At 32.2% G+C, this 24,282-nt stretch overlaps 1 protein-coding gene across 1 annotated transcript in view; it reads right to left on the bottom strand.

The window, feature by feature from the left end:
* Positions 1-21,374, bottom strand: part of LOC129950328 (32 kDa beta-galactoside-binding lectin) — a 64,626-nt gene extending 43,252 nt beyond the window's left edge. The window contains exon 1 of the mRNA XM_056062224.1: positions 21,208-21,374. Coding sequence (XP_055918199.1) covers positions 21,208-21,275 — 68 coding nt within the window. The 5' untranslated portion in view covers positions 21,276-21,374. The remainder of the gene's footprint in view (positions 1-21,207) is intronic.
* Positions 21,375-24,282: the final 2,908 nt, after the last annotated feature.

The raw sequence follows: 24,282 nt of genomic DNA, 5'->3' as shown, positions 1-24,282 counted from the left end.
TTATTCTTCGTTGCACAAAGTTGTTTTGAAGATACAATCATTTTTTGTTCGTAAAATTTTTGAGGATTTGGATTTTTTTCCAAAAATATATTTCTTTTGTATCACATTACAATACATAATATAAAATGTAATTAAAGTCTATAGCGTCGTTCGTGAGATATTTAAGTTTAACTTAAATGTTCACCTTTTTTCAAACTGCTATTGTAAAAAAACATTCATTACCCGTGGCATGATGGTTAGTGCGTTGGACTGTCATGCAAGGGGTCTTGGGTTCAATCCCTGCCTGTGCCACCAAATTAATTTTCGCGGGTACTGCCTCTTGCGAGGAATTGACAAATCCTTCAAGAGTAATTCTTGTCATGAAAAAGTGCTTTCTCAAAAACTAGCCGTTCGGATTCGGCCTAAAATTGTAGGTCCCTTCCATTGCTGACAACAGTACTCGCACAGAGGAATGGTTGAGAGTTGTAAGTCACTAGGCCCTGGTTCACAACGGACTGTTGCGCCACCCCATTTGATTTGATATTGTAAAAAAAACAGCTATGCAATTTTTTTGAGAGCCTTTTCTGCATTATTATCTGTATAACGAAATTAGTTTGAAGTCGATATCTCTTTTTGTTCTTGAGCTATGGACGACGAAAAAAAGTCATGCACTTACGAAAGTACTAAATAAAAATTTTTATTTCCACTCTAGGGACCTTGAAACGTCGAGAAATGTCAAAATTTTCAATTTGACAAATCGGACCCATTATTTATTTATTTTTTATTTATTTATTTCGATATGGCTATACACATTAAGATATAATATCTTATAAACTAGTGATAACCTATTAAGTTTAACAATGAAAGCAGTGAAATAAAAAAAAAAGAGAAAAGAAAGATAAAGTTGTAGGCAAAAATTATACAATATTTATAATAAAATTTAATGATTGTTTAGATATAAAAGGAGAAAGAAGAAATAGGAAGAAAGCAGGAAGAGGTGGAAAAAAGAGGAAAAAAGAAGCTATAACGGTTTAGACAGAAGAGGGAAGAAAAGAAAAAAAAATTAAGATACTGATAAAAATTGACGTAATTGGGATTTAAAATTTGTAATGTTGTTTATTCTCTTGATATGGCGAAGCAAAGAATTCCACTTACGTGTAGCATTAATAAAAAATTGGCGCTCAGATGTTAGGGAGGCATATTGGGGTTGAATCAACTGGTCAGACCTAAATAAAGAAGCCCTTCTTATTCTCTCAAAAAGGTAGGGTGGTTGGTGTGTAAGCAGGACATCGGAAAACAATGATAAGGTACGAAACTGAAAATAGTTTTCTAGTGGCATGTGAAGTAAACTATTTGTAAAATGAGATACTCTGTCGTATCTACGAAGCCCATAAATGTATCTGATGATGCTGTTGAAAATGACGTTAAGCTTACTTTTGCATGCAAAGTTACAACTCGAAAAAATTTCGCAGCCATAGGCCAAAATGGGAAGAATTAAACTTTTTGCAAGCATTGCACGCGTTTTCATAGGTGTATAGGCCTGAGAGACCCCAAGCATGCGTAAAACTCCGTATGATTTTCCAATTATAGCGTTAATATGCTTATCCCATGTCAAATTACGAGTAAAAATGACTCCAAGATTCCGAGCAGAGTCCACATATTCAATAGTTGCATTGTTTAAAATAATTTGTGGAAAGTATGACAAATCCAGAACTCTTTTAGATATAACTAAACACTTAGATTTAGATGGATTTAATGTCAGTCCGTTTAACTGTGCCCAACCTGATAGTTTTTCAAGGTCCTCGTTTAAGCGGTAAGCACCATCTTCAATAAGACCAAGATCGCAGCCGAGATACATCTGTACATCGTCAGCATACATATGTACTGTGCAGTTATGAATTACGGAGGGAATGTCGTTTACATATAAAGAAAAAAGTAATGGTCCCAGAATTGATCCCTGTGGAACTCCACTAGTGGTTAAAAGAAAGTCAGACAACCTGTTATCTACTTCAACTGCTTGCATTCTTCCGGATAAATAGGAAGAAATAAGTTTTACTGTATCAGAGGAGAAGTTATAATGGTGGCGAAGTTTATTACATTACAATAACTTCTTATGGGAAGTTAAAAATAATTTAATCTTGAAAATCAAGAGGCACAAAATATGTAGAAGCTTGACTCCAGGTGTGCGTTTGCGTCCATCATTAATATGTTAGAAAAAAACAGGTGTATATAATTTTCCAAAAGGTTCCAAACTGAGTCCTACTTTGTATATTCTTTTCATCAATGAATTTATAAGGTTTTTGAACGACCAATGCCTACTTATGGATAAATGCAGACGATATAGTCATGATTGTTAAAAAAGTCTTTGAATTTCCAACAGGACAGCCCAGTAGAGAAAGGCCGCTAATAAGGTGACGGACATAAGTGAAAAGACTTTTACCCAACTTGACATTCTTAACTAGAGACATTGAGCTAGGAACCGAGCTAGATAAATAAGTTTGTTGGGTGAGGCCTTAGTTCACATAGGATTGTAGAACCACCTTAAGTTAGTAAGTATGTTAGCTTATGTAAAGTAAATGGGCTGGCAATTCAGCCATTGCTTTACCCCGAAGTGCACTATCTTGCTCTAACCACTGAATGCCTTTCGTGAAGTTATATTTTAAAGTTCGTCAAGATTATTAAAGAAGTATCCGCCTAAGAAATTGTTTCTAGATAAGAGATGGCCTGTGTCTGCTTACTCTTCCTTGTCTCTGCAGCCTTTACATATACATATATCATCGATAGTAAGCTGCATTTTCTATTTATGATTACAAAACAGATAGTCGCCCCTTTTATGCCTATATACATACATGCTATTCTTTGCACCCTTTTGGCTTTTAGATTTTTAGCTTTCTCGTACGCATTCCACCATATCATTTTCCTTTTTTTGTTAAGAGTACCAGTACTGTTTTAAGGGATTAATCGTCAAGCTGCAGTATTTTGTTCATGTAAAAACTCTGGATAAGGCTTGGATCTGTTGTTCACTTAAAATGGTTAAGAATTTTCTGCGGCTTTGAGACCATTGTTTTCGAGTTTGGTAAGGATTTATTTTATACCCAGAAATTAGAGTACACATTCTCCAGACGTTCCTCTGGGTGTCCGGTATTGATCTACCTTTATTTTAAAAAACACATGATCCAGTTTATAATAAAATACTCTCTTTCTAGACCCTTGAGGGCTTTTTCAAATGCACTTGTTTCTACGTTGTTGAAAGCCCTTCGATATTTAAAAATGTGGCCAGTTTATACTCCCAATAATGAGGTATTTTTTCTAGTGCCGTTTCTACACTTTTGCCTTTGAATAGGCGTGTTTCGAAGGAGATACAATTTCAGAACAAGGTTGCTGCGGATGCGAATATTTAGAAATGTCTCTAATGTCAATTGACTGGTGGGTTTTCTTAGTAACCCCACTTGTGTAGGTTAGTAAGTAATTTAAACACAAAAAACTAAGAAAGAGTTTTGGTAGTATGCTTTCCAAGTATATAGCGTAAGAAGGCGTATTTTTTTATATTGAAGAGCTTTTTTATGAAATTCCTATGGAATTTCTCAATTTCCTCGGACTCATATGACCCCCAAACTTGAGAAGCATAGCAAAGAGTTGATTTAACTACTGCATTGAATATCTTATATTTTGCAGATAAAATTATTCTTTTGTTGGAAAACACATTTTCCCATTATAGATTAAGCAAGCTTTTTCGGTTAAGTGTTTGTTGAAATTTAAAGCCCCTTTAGCTGTTTCTAGAAAATGACCATCATAAGTCCATTGCCTTTCATCGTGAACTCTTGGATATCACGCAGACACCATCATTTTTGACTTCTCTGTATTAATTGTTAGTCCCCATCTATTGCAGTAACACGATAAGCGATTAATCATTAATTGTATATGTTGTGGTGATTCAGAGAGTATGACAAGGCCATCTGAATATAACAACACATTATTTAGTAGTATTTGCAATTCTTACTCCTCCGGGAAGATCATCTACTACGTCGTTTATAAACAGAGAAAACAACAATGCACTGAGCAGACAACCTTGTTTCACGTCAGTATTTGTTTCAAACCATTCTGAATAGGATGTGCCATCCCAAACTGCTGCATCTATGTTAGTGTACATTTCTTTTATCACTCTAATGAAGTTGGAAGAGATGCCAAGTTGTGAGAGCTTTTGGAAGAGCGCCTTTTCGTTAACCAGGTCGAAGGCAGCTTTAAAGTTAACAAAAAATGAGTAAACTTTTTGTTCCTGCTATGACAATGGATGACAGAGTAAATATCTGATCAATGGTTGAATAATTTTTTCTGAAGACAGCTTGAAGATCAGATAGAATATTTTTCCGTTCGACCCAATTTTCATGTCTCTCTACAAGAACACCGCAGAATAATTTCCCTATTACATTCATAAAAGAAATTCTTGTGTAATTTTTCACAACGTCAAAAGATCCTTTTTGGTGAATAGGAAACATTACAGACTTTTTAAAAGAAGAGGGGATTTCCGCTGTGAAGAAAACTTTGCTAAACAGAATTTGAAGATTGTTAAAGAATGTTAACGTTGCATTTAAAAAAAAACTCATATGGAATCCCGTCTTCAACTGGAGCTTTATCATTTAGGATCACAGATTGTATTTAATCATTTGATATATCAGCGTCTAATGTGTCATCAACAGTTAATGGTTTGTTGGAAAGTAATAGCCTGAAGTAAGCTGAACGATTTTCAGCAGATACGCCTACGCTTATTTCATATTTTATCCCATTAATCTCCCTTGCGGTTTTCCAGAAATCCTTTGAGTTTCTTGTTTGATGCATAATCTATTGCTTATAGATTTCAATCCAATTTTCTTTGAAAGGTTTTTTTTTTGTAATATGTGTTAGCTTCGATTTACCAAATTTTTAGTTGATGATTGTTAGAAGTTTACATGGCTCGCAGAAGAGCATAAGATTTTGTGCGTGCTTTTCAGCAGTCATTATCGAACCACTTATGTTTATAAGAAGTGTTCGGACTTATAGTATTTGTTTGATGCTGAACTTCGAATACGTTCTGTGAGCTGATTTGAAAGGGTTTCTCTAGGTTCTGTAATCAACTCGTTTTTAGAAAATAAATCGTCCAAATTACGGTGATAAGAAACTTTTTGTTCATTTTTTCCAGAAAAGACAAGGTAGTAAGAATAAGAATTCCACAACAATAGGCATGAATGATCTGATAAGTTTTTACACTCAACTTCAAATTTATTGATTCGTTCTATCCAGTCATAGTTAACAGCGCAAAAGTCGATAACAGATTTTCCTTGACCTCCGATGAAAGTGTAGTGGCCTTTTTTATCTCCTTCCGTACAACTATTCAGAATTTTAGAATCGTACATTTGAAGCAACTGAAGCAGATCTAGTGTGAAAAATCGCTGGGTTTGATTCATTTTGTTTGATTGTAGTTTGAGAATTCCCCATTCTTGCATTCCAATCACCAATCAGTAAAACGCTCATGTCAGCTAGCAAAGCGCACTGTTTTCGTGTATCTTAAACGATTTTCCAACTTCAAGTCCACAAACAAGTTTATTTCTTGTAACATGAAAGGGCACCGTTTCAAAAACGCAATTAACCGCTTGCTTATATGAAAATATATTGCATTATGTCTGTTTTTTATGTTTTATAAATCTCAACTTAGGAATTTATTTATCTAAAAATGTCGGGTCTAAAGTGATCACTTTATTTTTTTAAACAAGTCTGATATTTAGATTTTTTTGACACAACAGTCTGAAGAGAACCAGGACCAAGTGACTTACAGCTCTCAACCATTCTTGTGTGCGAGTCATTACAGGGATGGAAGAAACGTACAGTTTTTACACTAAATCCAAACAGATGATTTGAGAAAGCACTTTTCATGACAAAAATTATTCTTGGAGGATTTGTCAATTCTTGGCTAAAGGTAGTCAAATCAAATGGGGTGGCGCAACAGTCCGTTGTGAACCAGGGCCTAGTGACCTACAACTCTCAACCAATCCTGTGTGCGAGTACTGTTCTCAGGAATGGAAGGGACCTACAATAGTACCCGTGAAAAAAATTGTATGTGGAACAGGAGGGCTTGAACCCAATATTTCTAACATGACAGTCCTACGCACTAACCATTACACCCCCAAATTTATCTTAGGTCGATTTTATTGGATTTCCTACAAACTTGTTTTAAAGGAGTTTAAGCTTAAATGTTGTTAGAAATTTTGAAATTCTTTAAAGTACTTAAAACTTCAATCATCTTTGAAATCAAACGTATTACAAGTTTTAAAGAAACTGCTACTAGAGTTTTTTTTGGCAAGGAATAAAAAGTAATTTTTTCTAATCTGTATAGTGTACTAAGATCCTTGAGATAGGTACGTTTTTTTTTCAAACACTATAATATTAAAATTCTGTTCCGGATTTTTCTATAGTTAACACTTAAGTTAGAAGCTTATGAGTGTAATGTTTCTCTATTATAGGTAATTTAAAAAGCTTAAGTTTCTGGCACCTGGTGTATAAATTCAAATTTCAAAAGCAGAACTCTTCATATATTCAATGAACACAGCAAACATAATATAAGCTTAATTAATGTGTTTAAAAGTACACATTTTCTCTAAAATAAAAAGTACACAACTTTTTGATTGAAAAAAAAAAATAATTTGCACCAACAAGGGAATAAAAGTGAATGAATATACTTTTCTAGAGACTCCTGCTTAAGCACTATGCAGCGACGATGGTGTGTCTCTCTATTTGAAAACGATGTCTTTGGTCGTAATTTTTTATACAAAATTTCAAGATTTCATCATCTTAGTAGAGCATCAGCTAGGATAAGCATTGTAATGGAATGCGAATTCAAAAGTACCTACTTTTACACATGGCGTTCGCTTGGAGGCAGGCATACAGGTATTAGATAGGAAGGTAAGTAAAATATATGTAGACATCGTTTAGCACAAGCGCACATAAATAATATGAAGAGATTTTGTGATGGAGTCCGGAAGGAAAAGCAACTAGCTCATGAGAACTGCATAAGAAATGGCTTTAATGGAATATAAGTGTTAGACGACGGATAGCTAAAATGATATACTTTTTCTGTCTAAATCTATATAAAAACTAGAGAAATTGTTTTTGAATAGTAGTCATAATAATTGTCGATTGACAATGGAAATGTGCAAGAAAGGCGTCGTCGTTAGAAAAGCTTAACTGCATTGTAGATTTTTTCCCTTTTATAATTTGGTCATTACAACAAGAATCCGATAGGCAAATGTTTTCTGTATAAAAATTAATGTTTCGGTTTCGTAAGTAAAGCTAAATAATACTAAACACACAAATAGGTTTTGACATGGTTGTCAAAACAGATAAAATAGGTACACTAGGGCGTATACTTGTTTTTTTATTATTGAATTATAAGATTAATTTTGTATGAACATTTAAAGCAACGTATAACTGTCTTACTAGTAAATTATTACAAAAATAAATTGGTTTAATTAAATTTAAATATTACAGCAAGGTTTGGCCTTGTATGAAAAAAGGTACACTGATATTTTTATTAAAAAAGCAGTATATAACATAATCAAATTATTATTTCAGCTTAAAAACAATTCTAAAACTCTTATATTTAATTATTTTTTATTTTATTATGTTAAATTTAACATTATATGTATGTAAACTTATTGAAATAAATACACAAGTAAATTAAATCTTACAAAAACATAACTTCAAAGACTGTTCCTATTACTTACTTATATCTTTATTAATAGCTAAGTAGCAATACAATCGATTTATACCACAGTCATCAAATCGGAGATTGCAAATTACTGTCAAAAAGAACTAACGGTTCCTAGCTCACAGCATAACATTAGACTCTGCTGGGTACCAGGTCACGGTGATAAGCCTTGAAACAAAAGAGCTGATGAGCTGGCGAGGGTAGGTTCAATACTGGACCAATCTCTTATACTTACTTACTTAAGGTGGCGCTACAGTCCTGTGTGAACTAGGGCCTCACCCAACAAACTTCTCCATCTAGCTCGGTCCCTAGCTAGATGTCTCCAGTTTCACGCTCCAAGTTGGGTGAGGTCACCTTCACTTGTGCGCGCCTCTTATACACTTGCGTATAAACATCCCGTTTTTCAATAATCTTCAAGAACTGGTAAACAATTATTTAGGCTTTATCAAACCTAAAGATGTCTAGAGCAGGACTATCCATAGATATAATAGGTTTTATATTTTATTTTCAGGTATCACAATGGAGTACATTTTGACCAAAAAATACTGGACTATAACCAAATACTAAAAACAAAGTTCAGCAAATATTTAACACCAAATTGAGACACACAAAACATATATGAAGAATTAGAGAAGACGATCATATAACGAATAAGAAAAGACGATCAAAACCTTAGATAAACTATCAATTATGAACATCAAAACACCAAAAGATAAAATATCTAACGAAACCAGAGTCTTCATTCCAAGAAGAGATATTCTACGACGCATTAAACAAGAAAAAGATCAAAATAGAAATATAAAAAAGAGGCTGGGATGCGACCCACACTGATAACTTCCCATCCCGTTGATTTGTCCTGCTTAAAAGGTTTGTAGGTTTCGTGTTTTGTTAAAAAGTTGTCAATTGAATTATTCTAAAAAAAAATTACAAACAACCAACAATATTTTGCATATAATGAAATAGTTTGATTTCAAAATCTATTTTTGTTAACGTGATATTTTAGTCGTTAAAAAATTGTAAGCAATTTTAGTATTATTTCTTAAAAGTTTTTATTTCTTATATAAACAAATACAAATTGGATGAATGAAATAAAATTGGGAGATATCGAGAACCGAACATCAATTTTTACCAATTTTGCGTACTATTTTTTGTAGATTTTAATTTTGCATGAAAAACCCGACTGCTAGATTTTTATAACCAAATTACTAAATGTTGAAAACAATATTTTTTATTTCAACTCTAGGGACCATGAAACGTCGAGAACTGTCAATATTTTTAATTCGCCAAATCGGAATAACCAAATCTTTGAACAACTTTTCTCCTCAACAACGAACATAATCAACAATGAAAATATTAATAGCGTGTACGTCGTCACATTACAAACTCATATGTTTTGCAAAGAAAGACCATACAAGATTTGAAAAATGAAAAATGTACTGGAAATGTTAGTATTTGAGAAATGATAATCTACGATAAAAAACACTTTCTAAAATCTCAAAATCTATATTCAAGGAAATAAATCAACACAGCAAAAAAAAACACAAACAAAAAGGAAAGCAAGACGACTAAAATAGCTACAATAATATTTCGACAATTTATAAGTTGTTTTCAAAAAAATCTACAAGAATTTGAAGAAGATTTCAAAAAGAAACAACCTAGGAAACAGGCTGGATTCAGAGAAGGTTTTTCAACACCAAACCACCTTCAGACGATGAGTTAATTAATAGAAAAGTGCAGTGATTTTCGACAAAGCATTTGACTCTGTTAAACACAATATAATATGGATATCCATGAAAACCCAAAATATGAATGCAAACGTTATTAAATCTACCAAAAACATACACAAATATAATAGAAATTAGAAATTGGAAATACATTTTATTCATTTATTTTCATTTTACTACTAGTTATACATTTTTTTACAATAAATGAAGAATAAATAATAGTTATAATCCTTTAAAGGTATAGTTGAATGATACATAGCGAATTTAAATTTACTTAATAAAAAGCTGATGTAGAGTGACAATCAGTGCTGCAATAATACTAAATTGTTTAAGCCAAGTGATCAGATAAATTATTTTTTTTTTTAATTTCAGATTTGACATATACATATATAAAGAATAAGAATAAGAAAAAGGAATATAATAAAAAGTAAATACTCAGTTTTTATAAAACAAAGTTTCTTCAACAATAATTATCAATACAATTTAAGTCAATTGTGAAAAGCCAGTGTTTAACTTTTTTAAGAAAAGAGTTTAAATTTTGAGAAGTTCTTATAGATGTTGGTAAAGTATTAAATGACTTGGGTACTGCGACAGCATAGAAATTAGAGAAATGGGTTTTATGAGCAGTGGGAATATTGACGACATGCATATTATTTATGCGTAGATTATATAGCTGCATAGTTCCTACTTAGAATGTCACCCTCTTTGCTTGAAAAATTCTTAATGTACTTTAAAATTGTAAAGGTGTCTCAAAAAAAGAATTCTCAAATCCTTGAATAAGTGATTTTTTTCCAAAAGATTCTTATTAGATATTTTTGAGCAATCAAAAAGGATCTTAAAGTACAAGCATATGAACCACCCCAGCAAGATAAACCATATTGTATTTTAGATTGTGCAAGCCCGTAATAAATTGATGTTAAAACTCATTTTTACATGCGACATATAGGAACTATATGGCAAGTTTTGCATTCGTGCAAAATTTCGAACTCGAGATTTTAATCAAACATGATATTACGATGGTAAAAAAGTGGGTCCCGCGATTCCATCCGGTCGATTTTGTCTGTCTGTCCACGCTCCTACAGCCTAAACCATTGAGTCGATTGAGTTCAAACTTTAAAGTTAAGGTTTTGAGCAGATTCGCGTTAGGCGTTTTTTTCATTTTTTTACTTGCGACATATAGGAACTATATGGCAAGTTTTGCATTCGTGCAAAATTTCGAACTCGAGATTTTAATCAAACATGATATTACGATGGTAGAGAAGTCGAAAAAAGTGGGTCCCGCGATTCCGTCCGGTCGGTTTTGTCTGTCTGTCCACGCTCCTACAGCCTAAACCATTGGGTCGATTAAGTTCAAACTTGGAAGTTAAGGTTTTGAGCAGATTTGCGTTAGGCGTTTTTTTCATTTTTTTTTTAAGATCAAAACTAACAGTGGCCCCCATACAATTTTTTTGGTCAAAAACCGAAAATTCGAATTTTCTCAAAAACAAAACGGTAGAATTTTTTTTAAATTTTCTCTAAAATTTTATTTTTTATCTTGGATTCTTTTTATAAGAAAACCATATTTTTGTATTGCTCAGGAAAGGTACCGCTCATAGAACCGTTATTTTTTTTTTTAATTTTCTCAGCAACTTATGAACTGATATTAATAATTTTTTTTTCTGAATAAGCTCCTATATTGCCTTAACAATATTTAATTAACAAAAATGCAATTTTTAATTGTTTGGATTTTTTAAAAAATATTGAATTTTATTTTTCAAAACTCTATATCTCAAAAACGTGTCAACAATTTTTTACGAAATTCAAACGTAAGACGTATATTTACAATCACTAAACAACTGCATTCCAAAAATATTTTTAGAACAAAATTGGAAAATTTTATATATAAAAAATTAATTTAAAAAAAAAAACCGCTCTAACGATTTTCAAAATGAAAATATGAAAAATCAACGGTTTTTTATTTATAAAAAGGAATTTAAATTTTTGAAGACAAACTTATTTTTCAGGTAAAATTTTGAATTTTAAAATATTATTTTTTAAATTATTTTTAGTGTGCATGAGCCCGAAAGAGCGCATAATTTTTACAAAATTGTAATTACATTCCTATCTTTCATCCAAATTAATGCATTTGGTACACATTTATATGATATATTTAATCAACAATCTATTTTAAAGAGTCTATCAAGAAGTATTATCTTGGTAACTTTGTATATATGATTTTAAAATATTATTCTTTACGAATAAGGTTGTTTCACACATGATTTACTGGCCTTCGCCTATATAAAAAAATAAATACTTAGTACCTACAACTTAAAGAAATTGGCCAGAGAGAGTATATGTATTTTCTATTAGAATCACTTTTTCAACGCATACACATTGTACCTATTTATAAAGGTATTACGTACAACTTCTACAACTACTGCTTACGTGTTGCTTCTTAACTAAAATCCAAAAGCCTGACTGTAAACAACAAATGAATAGCAATTTCTTGTACCTGTTCGTATGCTTGTTTTTTTTTTAAACTTTAACAAAATAAATAAACTGAACGTAAAAACTCGATGTTTGCGCTGAAAACTTGTAGTGAAGAAGGAATGTAGTACCTATATACCTTCTAGCTACCAACAACATTCCTTCATTATCATCATAAACATGTCCTTGCATAAAGCTAAGCACGCCAATGAACTATTCTTTATGCGTTATTATCTATCTACCTGCTACCTAACTACACAACCAATAAGCGATCGCTTTACAATTTAAGCGATCAATTTAAATTCCATCCAGGTTCTTCTAATATGAAATTACAATAAAGCTATCTAAAGGAAAAAAGCTTTGAAGGAACAAGTTGAATCTATATGAATCGCATCGTAGCTTTATACATAATAGACACCATTTTTCATATACAAAGATCGTACCCAAGTAAAAGCAGACTTATGAATGTAAAAAAGAGGCTGGGATGCGACCCACACTGATAACTTCCCATCCCGTCTGTCGATTTGTCTTGCTTAAAAGTTTGTCTATATGTACTAGTATCAATTTTACCAAATTTGCGTACTATTTTTTATAGATATTCGATTTTCTTCAAAATTCTATCGAATGTTGAAAACAATATTTTCAATAAGATAAAATTAGTTTGAAGCCAATATTTATAGTTTTGAAAAGATATTTGAGTCAAAAATCAATTTTTACCAACTTTTGTTAAATTTTTTTTTAGGTATTTAATTTTTTGTACAAAAACTATCAATTCGATTTTTTTCAAAATTTTACTAAGTGTTAACAACAATATTTTTTGAAAGATAAAGTAGTTAAAAGCCAATATCTACAATTTTTAAAAAGATATTTGAGTCGAAAATCAATTTGTACGAACTTTTACACATTTTTTTTAAGGTTTTTATTTTTTGTAAAAAAACTGTAAATTCGATTTTTCTCAACATCTTTCAGAATGCTTAAAACAATATTTTTTATAAGATAAAATAAGTTTAAAGTCTAACTTTCAAGTTTTGAAAAGATATTTGAATCCATATTCAATTTTTACCAACTTTTGTTAATTTTTGTTCGGTTTTTAATTTTTTATAAAAAAACTGTCAATTCGATTTTGTTCAAAATTTTACTGAATGTTGACAACAATATTTTTTGAAAGATAAAAGTAAATTAAAGCCAATATCTCAAAGTTTTGAAAAGATATTTGAGTCGAAAATCAATTTTTACCTACTTTTATTAATTTTTTTTTTAGGTTTTTATTTTTTGTAAAAAAAACTGTCAATTCGATTTTCTTCAAAATTTTACTGAATGTTGAAAACAATATTTCTTATAAGACAAAATAAGTTTGAAGCCTAAATTTTAAGTTTTTGAAAAGATATTTGAATCGATATTTAATTTTTACGAGCTTTGAGTAATTTTTTTTTTAGATTTTTATTTTTTATAAAAAAAACTGTCAATTCGATTTTTCTTAAAATTTTATTAGATTTCAAAAACATTATTCTCCCCTGCTCAAAATTGTTTTGGAGATAAAATCATATGTTAGTCGTTAAATTTAGGAGGTGACAAAATTTTTTTCAGTTTTTTTGATTTAGAAAAAAAACCGTTAGATAGATTTTTTCAAAAAATATATTTCTTTGAGATCACGTTACAGTTTATTATATAAAATTAAATTCAAGTCTCTAGCGTTTTTGGTTCGTAAGATATTTAGGGTTAACCAAAATTTTCACCTTTTTTTTTAAACTGCTATGGTAAAAAAACCACCCACGCAATTTCTTTGAGAGCCCTTTCTGCATCTTTCTGCCTTATTATCTGTATAACAAAATTTATTTGAAGTTGATATCTCATCTGTTTCTTGAGCTATGGACGACGAAAAAAACGTCGCGAACGTACGGACGTACGGACGTACAGACGTACGGACGTACGGACGTACGAACGTACGTACGTACGAACGTACGTACACACTCACGCACAGACATCTTTCTAAAAATCTTTTATATCGACTCTATTGACCTTGAAACGTCGAGAAATGTCAAAATTTTCAATTTGACAAATCGAACCCATTACAATAACTTCCTATGGGAAGTTAATAAAAACAAATATCGGTAAAAGATCCTAAACAACTACCATAAGCATGCAAAAGTGTCTTTCATCCCCTTATTAGATACAATATTAAGCCATTTTGTTTTACTTTTCCGTTTTTATATAAAGTGCATTGATATAAAAAAAAAAAACAAAAACAAATTCATCAAGCTTCATATGGAGGATCTTTATGTGAAAACATATGCAAGGATAGACTCAAATAGAATGAAGGAAATTGTGTAGACTTTTTGGGTAAAATTAACTATCTCCCTTATTCTGCTAGCTGTTTATGGGTATGGAAATAATATTTTTCTCTCGCTCCCGCTGAATTTCTCCACTTTCGATACTAATGCCACGCCAACGACTCGGCATCTGGTCGCCCTAAAAGTTTCTGCTCATGAGAGTACTATGGTTTTCATATACAAAGATCGTGCCGTTTTTTTGACATATCAAATGGCATTTATATCTTTGAAGACAAACTTATTTAACAGGTATCTTTAATCTTTTATAGGTACTTTTTTCAACAGACTCTTAGCATACAGGAGCAAGTTCGTGCGACCCAGTCTTGCATTTTATTTATATTGAAAATATGATCTTTTCATTTAAGATTAAAATCAATTGTAACTTCTAGATATTTAAAACTGTAAACTGAAACAATTTTGAAACAAGTACCAGCTGCTTAAAAATTAAGTATACCACAACTAGTAAAGGAAAGGTCAATCGTTTGCAAATTCAACCCATGAAATATAAAATTGTAATGGCAAAGCTTATGGCTAGACGTTTTAAATGACATTATTTTAGTTTTTTCACTAAGGATTAACTTATTAATCGAGAACCAAGTTCTTAGAATTTTGAGATCTTCTTTTATTTAAATGTTACAATTGAGTTTGACTGGTAAGTTAACGATATATCATCCGCAAAAGCCGTAGGAAGGGCATTCAACTGCAACATAAAGAGAGAGTTAATATAAACCAGAAAAAAACAAGGGGCCGAGTACGGTGCAATGAGGTACTCTAGATTTTATATATCGAGCTTACTCGTAACTCATTACACCATTACCTACTACGTTTTGAACTCTTTCTTTTATATATGACTCCAGCTATTGAAATAACTCCTCTTAACCTGCATGTCAAAGGCTTTAGTGATAACAATAAAAAGAGCCATAGTAGGTTTATTATGATTCAAGCTGCCAGTCGTTTAATTGCATCTTCGGTTGACTTTTCAGACCGAAATCCAAATTGATGTTCGCTTAAAAAACTATTTTTATCTAAGAAAGAAGTATTTTTTTTTTTTCATTAATTTTTCTAAAGTTTTTGAGAAGGTGGGAAGAAGAGAAATAGGTCTGTAGTTAGACATATTTGTTCTATCTTCTTTTTTATAAAGAGGTGATCCCCCGCACATTTAAATTGTTGAGGAAAACAATCTTCTTCAACAATTAAGTTAAAGAATTTCAGCGTAAACCATCTCAAAGTAACGGCTGCAGGTAATTTTTTCCATCATCTCGGTGTTGATGGGCAAGTCAGTAGCATTGGACGCGGTTGTGGAACAACTATTGACGATTGGATGATGTATTTTCGGTATTGACGGAGGAATTGCATTAGAAGGAAAAAAGTTGGATGGTTGGGAGCAGGGATTTGAGGTGGTGATGGTTGCAGTTGTGGTGCTGGCAGTGGTGGCGGAAGAGGTTGCGGTGACGGTTGTGGTGACGGTGGAGTTGTCACCTAGGTTTGATGATGACGAGTTACTAGTTAGATGCGTTCGGAGATAGTGTTGCATTTGATGACGTGTGTGCAACTGAAGATAATTTATTTAAAGTAGTACACAGATATAGATCCTTTCCTCTCTGTAGTACAACTAGGGCATCTTCAGCTTGCTTTAGAATTTTTCATAAAATCAAGTTGTTGGCAGTGATTTTTGCACATTTTCCTTACAATATTTGAAACAGTCACTACACCTGATTTTAAGGTAGTTTCTCTCTACCTTTTTTTACCAAATGCACACGACATTCTGGGTATTTTAATAGGTAGAAATATAAATAAAAAATAATTTGACTAATTTCGTGAAAAAAAGTTCCCGATAATGAATGTACCCTACAACCATCGTCACAAAGAGAACTGATGAAGCACAAATAAAAACAGAAAGTACAGGACCTACATTTAATATCTCTTTGACTCCGCTATTCTACCGGTGCTTGCATATGAATTACAAACCCTGAGGTTAACTACAAAATCGTTTAACCCACTAACTATTTATCAGAGGAAAAATTAAAGAAAAATCCTCAATATAAGACCCACCAAAATGATAAGAAATGCCCGGATAATTGACGTAATAGATATAACGAAAAGATTTAAATGGAGTTAGAGAGAACATATTTCAAGACTTGAAGATCAAAGATGCAGAGAGATAACTACAAAAGGAGACCTAAAAGTAACAGACCAACAAAAATTGGTACAATGATCCAAAAAATCGAGACATGTAGAACTTTTTGCAGGCTTATTCCAGCAAATATTACAAATCATATTCAATTTCTAATATAAAATTCTAAATTTAAGATATGTACTAATCTAAAAAATAAAATTGTAAAACACGTATTTTAAATTTAAACTAAGAATGTTTGTATTTAATTTTATTTTATTTAAGTAAATCCAAAACGAAAAAACGTTAAAACTGTATACAATTTCAAAGATAATACAATAAAAGCTTAGATAGTATTAAAAAACCTAACCTTACCCTCCTATTACTTAGAAATGCATCAAATTTTAATTCAATTTTAATTAAAGAATAAGGACTTACCAATTTTGGTGCCGCCCAACAGGTAATTGCTTTTAGTGCCGTCTTCTTTGAAATTGTATTGATTTTTATGCAACTATCCAAAGAAATAACTTATCGGTCTCCTTGACTGGGCATGACAATTTGTACCTACAAAATATGGAGCTGTGTTTCCCTGATGTTTTCCATCTGACCAATAACCAATATTTTCATTAATAACAAAACCGTTTAATAACAAAATAATAACAAAACCGTGTATCCATTAATACACAGGAATGGTAAAAGGGTACATCCACACTTAAACTAAAACTTTAAAGTTCAAGACTTTGTAGAAATCTAACCATGAGAAATCTAATTAAGTCACAAACTACGTTGTTTACCAAATATTATAATATTATGACTTTGAAAAGTCCAATGACATTACAACATATTAAGAACGAAAGTTGTAAAATGAAACTATACAAACTAATAATTTAAAATCAAAACAAATAATAAACTCTCTCATTTTTTGCATTCTCTTTAGATTCAATTTTTTGAGGCTTTAAATATTAATCATCGGGTATAAAAGCCGACTTTTTTCTATTTTTTCAAACCTATACTTTATTAACACGTTTTAGCTGCTATTATTAGCACTAGGTAAAACCTTTTACAAGCTCCAAGATACCGAATAAAAGAATCAAAACAAATAAGCAATAATGAGATTTCAAATTTAACTTCTTCTGCCAAAAGAAGTACAACAAAAGGCAACAAAAACAGGGTTTACCTTTGCTATGTTTCTTTGTTTTTAAATCTGCAAATGCTAAAAATATATTTATGAACCCGAAACACAGGTAGGTTTTTGAAAGTTGTCTTTGTAAGTTTTTGAATTAATGTAATAATTATAAATGACGTTATAGGAGGTCCTGCTGAAATAAATAGGATCCACATCAACTTCCAATTATATTTCCATTAAGAGCTGTTTATCATACAATTAATTGAAGTATGGCACAATGACATTTAAGATATAAAGTCTTTTGTTATCTTATGATTATAAATATTTTGAGTATTTAATTAATTAAATCAATTTAGTTTTTATTTGAATCTGTCAAAATGATGATTTTTCTTTTTGTGTTCCATTTGGAAAAATGAATTAATTGATTTTTTACTCAAAATCAAATATATGGTTTCACTAACTTCATTATAATTTGTATCCCTCTGTTAGGATTCATAAGTTTGATCTAAAAATATGTTCAAAACATTTTAGAAAAAATTTCAAATCAGTAATTGAGAAGTTGACACCGATACACCAACACAGTGTGAAAAAGAATAACATTTTCAATCGTATTCTATTTGGTACGAAAAAAACACTATTTACCAATGGAAAACCCGGCAATCTCTTGGAATAATATCTCATTGGCAACCCTGCGAAAGTAACAAACAATTTGAATACTCTTTCTTACAATAGTTTACAAAGAAGAAGAAGAAGACAACTAAAGCAAAAAAGGGAATACAATAAAAAGAGATAATGTTGTTTCTGTTCCAATGTAAATCTTGTTGCATGCTTTCCTTATGTATACAATTATTTTGATGATGCATAAAGTCATGGGTTGGATTTTGTGGTACGACGCGACGTATTCGTTGTATACCAAGAGAGGTATGCAAAACGAATTTGTCTTCTTCAATCCATCGACAAACATCAAACCACCAACAGGTGCAGCACCCAGTTCCATGAAGAAGTCTTCAGAGTACGAACTCAATCAAATAAGTTCAATATCCAAAGCAAGTACGCGGATTGCTTCAAATGTTTGGTATCTCATAATTTAGTAAATCGCGGGTTACATTTTGTGAAACTTATGTGATGTGTGTATCTGAAAAAGTGAAACTAGTGCAATTACCGTGTAATAACTCAAAAGATTGGGATTTAGTTTGATTTTCTTTGTATCTAAGTAACTGACGTAGATACAATATTTAAAAAAAGATGGTAAGTTTAAACGCATTCATTTAAGAGTTTTTACATCAATTGTTTTTGTGTTTGTCTGAAATGTCGGCAAAGCTTTTGTGTTGCGACATTACCAAAGAATTCCATATTTCATTATGTACGAGTAAACTTTGATATCACCTATGTTAACAGATTTTACACAAAATTGCTTGAGTTGAAGTCCTGCCAAAAGAGTATTTCGATTTGAACTTAAAGAGGCCGTTTAATGCTTAAAAAAAAATACAAAATTTTAATCAATGGATTTAAGACTTATTTATATTTCATCTTGCCTTACAATTTAGTTCAGTTCTTCTAATCATAACTCCAAACAATTGTTGGTTTTATTTTATGTCATCAAATGAATAGTCTTGGGTGCAGTGTTATTTATCAGCCTATAGCGGGTCCAAAAAAATATTAGGGACATTCCATCTTAATAAATAGATTTCTAAAAAAAGATATCAATTAATATTTGTTGGTGATAGATTATAACTAGGTAGGTAGAGAGGGCAGTCACAAGCAGCCCTTGCTGCGTGACTCATTTAGCTCTGAAAAGCACTGTTTTGGTACCATAAACTCATTGCACCTACATACATATGTATTGAAAATGAAAATGTAAAAAAATAGTATAATGAATGATTTATATTGAAAAAGTTAGCGATTCTAGAGCCATTCGTCGCATTCAGAAAGGAAATCAAGTCTTTGATTTTCATCTTGGAAAGTTCATCAAGATCTTTAAGGAATGCCCTTCAGAAGCTTATCATTTCAAGATTAAGACATTTACAGAGAAAGTGAATCACAGGTTTCCCTTGATATTGGTGGTCTCCGCAGTTACGGTAGTAAGTATTGTGAACGATACCCAACTTTGCTGCATGCTCTCCTATGGACCAATGTGCGATACATATTGCAGTGACCCTGACTATATATGGGTCTGCATAAAAGTTGGATAGAACGAGGCTGGACTAGTACAGAGGATGTTTTAGTGGAATTGATAGCCATAATAGCCGCCTGGCTGTCAGTACAGAAAGCGGTTGTTCCTTTTTTGGTTTAAGTTTAATTTGAGTATTTTGCATGTTTCTCTTATTGCTAGTAATTCCGCTCGAAATAAACTGGCACAATCAGGTAGCCGAAAAGTCTTGAAGACATTAAAGAATGATTCCCGACCTAACTCCACACTCCATCCATCTCCTTAATAAGGTTCAAGGCAGGAGCGCTGTAGTCGGTGTCTGCCGCAAAAGTATCCGCCGGAATCAATTCGTTAGTGTTGCCATGCCTATAGGGTTTATTCTTTAAACCTTAGAGCGCTGCACTATACCTATTATATATGTAGGTCTACTGGTAGGAGGTGCAAAATAACATTTAAGGCATCTGTTGGGCAGGATCAAAGAGTCCTTCTGGGGTCGACACTATCTATTTTATGAACCTTCTTTTGTTTCTCGATAATGTAGTTCTTATTAAGCGCAAGCCACCATATGACGAAATAGGACGTACAGTGGCTGTGTACGTCCACAAAATTATCTTCTATTGAAGGCACCACTTTTTACCAAAAGTTTTTCTACAGTCCTAAATGGCAATGCGAGCCTTCTTAACCCATTCTTCAATGTTTACTTTAAATTATATAGTTTAATTACTTTATACATCAGACCATACGTCTATTGTATAGGTAGTTCTGATTTTTTGGTTACTTATTAATGATTTTGGGTTTATTTATAATCTAAGTTTCCGACCTCGATCACCGCTAGCTGTCCAAAAATCAGAAAAAAACGGTGGAAAGATAATTTGTTTAATACAATCATGTTCTACGATTTTAAGACAGCCAAAGTAACTAATTAAGTAATAAAATTTGAGCCTTAAGTTGTGTCTTTAGTTGTAAGAGTTTTGTTGGGATCAAAGGTTGTCGACATCATCATCCTTTAATTTAGGCATGAGTCATGAATCATGACCCTATAGCGGTTTCTATTGATTGTAGCATAATAGCTGGTTTAATTTTTGAAGGATGGATCAATGAACTGATTCCCTAACTTCCATCCCACACCAATCAGACTTTTTGAGGATGTAACGACGCACTTCTCAAAATTGACTTGGAGATTATGGTCTTTCTCCAATTATTGCATGAGTTGGATTTTTTAAGCCTGCAAACCCAGATCCTTCTGTAAAATCTTTCATAAAAGGGATGCACACAGTTCGTATTGATGTATGATTTACAAGCGTTGTTCAGGAGAAAGTCCATTCAGTCAACTCCAAAAAAATTATTGCAAGATTGAAAACCACACTTTTAAAGAAAATAACAGTTACAAGTTTTAACATTGGTTTTATGGGCTTAATTTTCACATTGGGCAAAATTTCAAATGAGTAGATTTATATTTTATATACTTTAAAGTTAATTTTCGTCCCTCTTTTACGCACACTACCTTTTTTGATGATTTTTCGATGAAGTCAGTCTAATGCAGAATATAATTATTAAAAGAACTGTTTAAAAGCCAACTCACCCATCACAGATATAGTTGTTTTGATGGAATACAAAGTTCAGCTTATGGTTTAAGCCTCTTGTAGTCATTTTAACATATTTTTCGTTAATAAATTAAAGTCTTTTCTTGACCTTATAGTTATTATACTATTAATTAACAAACTAATGCGTAAAAAGGAAAGGTTTCATCTCATCTCATGTATGAACGAGTACAACTAAAAAACTGCACGTATAATCTTAAATATTTATTAATCATTTTGTACGAATTATATCATAGAATTTGATTGTAAAGAATTGTTTAACAAGCAATTTGCATCAAATAATCTTATAACAAAATAAAATGTGTTGATAATATTTTACATATGTAAATATATACAAACCTATACCTATAGCATGTACATGTGTACAAGGAATTCTCCAATCTCTACACACTTGTTCTCGAATGCATATGGGAAAGATTGAAAAAGCTAATCGAGGTCATTTTCAATAGCATATTCCAGGTCATCAAATGGAAGTTGATAAGAAAAGTTAAAATGTTTAGAATCGTAGTATTTCAATTAGTTACTGTTTATAGGTACCTCAAATATACAGTTCAACTGAATAGAAGCACTTTTTTAAATGTCACTCTAAAAACAATTTCTAGGAGCCATTTTTTAACTGCCATAAGATGATTCAATGAAATAATTTCAAAGAAATGTATTAAAAACGTTCAAATTTAGTATAAATTTATAGTTTTTAAAAGTTTTATTTCTTATAAAGAAGCATTGATTGGATTTTTCTAAAAACATTATCTTACGTAAAAACCACAATTTTGAATCAAATTCAAAAAATTGGAAGTAAATACCCTTATCTACTTTCGAAATATTTTAATCACACATCAGTTTTTACCAATTTTGTGTAGCATTTTTTGAAGAATCTTTTTTTTTTCATAAAAATAAATGTGTTGTATGATCAACAATACTTCTATAATTATTGCTGGATGAAGTAGGAAACACTTAGGTCAGTTTAACTAGTTCCTACTCTTTCTTATTCATACAGCTTCTGCCAAAGTCATTTGAGAATACGCCTAGTCGCATGGCGTGCTTTCCTATTAGACAGTGCCCGGTAAAGACACCGATTATTTATTAACTTATTTATCGACATTATATGCAATCTGCTTAGAGACAGCAAACAACTTGAGGACCTTAAGTCCATCTGCTTAGAGACAGCAAACAACTTGAGGGACTTAAATCCAGTGTAGGCCTAATATTTGTCCTGACCTGACACGTGGTGATGTTATTCTGGTGAGTTCATTTGCCACACAACTTTCTGGAATGTACCTAAGCCCTGGCTCCCAGCTAAGGTACATTTTAAACAGTTGTGCCATCTCCATTAGAGATGATCGACATTTATGGACTATAAAGAGTTCGTAAAGACGGAGTCAAGAGATTTGATAGTGGCCTGTAGCTAACTGAGAAAATACGGATATTAGATCACAAGACTTCTTTTATCGGCAAAAGATCCCCCTGGTACACACTACAATGATTGAGAAGGTGTTATGAAAAACTTAATTTCAATCGTTCAAAGTACACGCCTCTAGCAACCACTTTATTTGTTTTTCAACCATCTGTATAAAAGTGGATTGACTCGTCTTCAAGAAATGCCTTACCCTCCCACAAATATCTGGAAGGTATAGAAATCTGAAAGTTTCTATCGAATTGCAGTTGGGGTACGGTGTAGTACCCCAACTAAGAACTACGGAATGGCCAATGTTAGTTTTAATCCAATGCAATGAAGCAGAGCTTGCGGCTATTTGTTTGCTAAATACATCAAAAGGTGTTAGGTAGAGTAGGGTGTCCAGTGCCGCAGATGGGGGTCGTGAGAAGTGATATGCTTATATATGTGTAAGCTGAACGTTGGACCTTATTTAGTTTGTTGCGGTAGCTTTTTCCAAAGCAGTTCACGATACTGCCACACCGTAGAGTAAAATCGGTCTTATTACTAATGTGTAAATCCAATACGTAATTCGGAGTTGTAAATCCCATTCCTTATCAATAGCTTTTTTGCTAGACAAGATGGCTACAGTAGCTTTTTTTACTCTTTTTTATATTTATGTTTAAGATCCAGATACTTAGCCTCGTCTGAGAATTTTAAATGGATACCTTTAATATAGGGAGGGTTTAAATCGGTTAAATCAGTTTGTGTGAGTTCACACCCAGTCCACACCGATCAGCCCAAAGTATTAGTTTGTCTAAGGCGTTTTGTTAAAGTTCTTTTAATGTTGATGCTTTCCTGAAACTGCTATAGCAACGTCATCCGCGTAGGCAATCACTCTAAAACCCTCCGCATCCAGACCAGTTAGAGCCCGTTCACACGATTCGATATTTTCACCGTATAGGATATTTTCTAGATTCGGTGTCTTTTGGTTGGAGTGTTCAGACGGTACGGTAATTTAACCGTACACCGTACTCAACCCTACACTGTACTCGTACTCGTACACAAAAACGACTATATACTAGCAATAAATTATTCGACAGTAACTCAGACGAAAAATGACGAATTATTGGTCAAAATATCGAATCGTCTGAACGCACTGTCTATAAATACATTACCACGATAAGCCGAATCGTTTTTTTTATCGTACAACCGAAAACTATTTGCAGAGACAAAACCGAATGACAAAATCGACCTAATCGATAATTTTACGTTAAATGCCGTATCGTCTGAATAAACTCATTTAAATTATATTGGCACTGGCTTTTACAGTAAAATCGACGATACGGCAAAACCGCTGATTCGGGATAGTGTGAACGGGCTCTTAGGATTATATTTACCACCAGGTCCCAGAGGAGAGGGGATTGAACACCACCTTGCGGGTTCCCTCTGCCACGATGTTAAAAGCACCTTTTCAATGTCAAGGAAAGCAACCATAGTGAACTCTCTATTTTGGAGGTAGTATTCGATGGTGGTGAGTACTAAGGTGTGTAACGCCGTTTCCACCAATTTGCCAGTAGGCATGTTGAGACATAAGCAGAAGTCGTGCATCAATACTTGTCCTTTAATGGTAATCAATAAATATTTCTAAGGTCTGAAGAAGTAACTTACATAACATACATAA

Source organism: Eupeodes corollae, chromosome 3 (assembly GCF_945859685.1).
Source record: "Eupeodes corollae chromosome 3, idEupCoro1.1, whole genome shotgun sequence".
In the NCBI taxonomy this organism is placed as follows: Eukaryota; Metazoa; Arthropoda; class Insecta; order Diptera; family Syrphidae; genus Eupeodes; species Eupeodes corollae.
The sequence above is the reverse complement of the archived record's forward strand: the minus strand, read 5'-3'. Positions and strand labels throughout refer to the sequence as shown.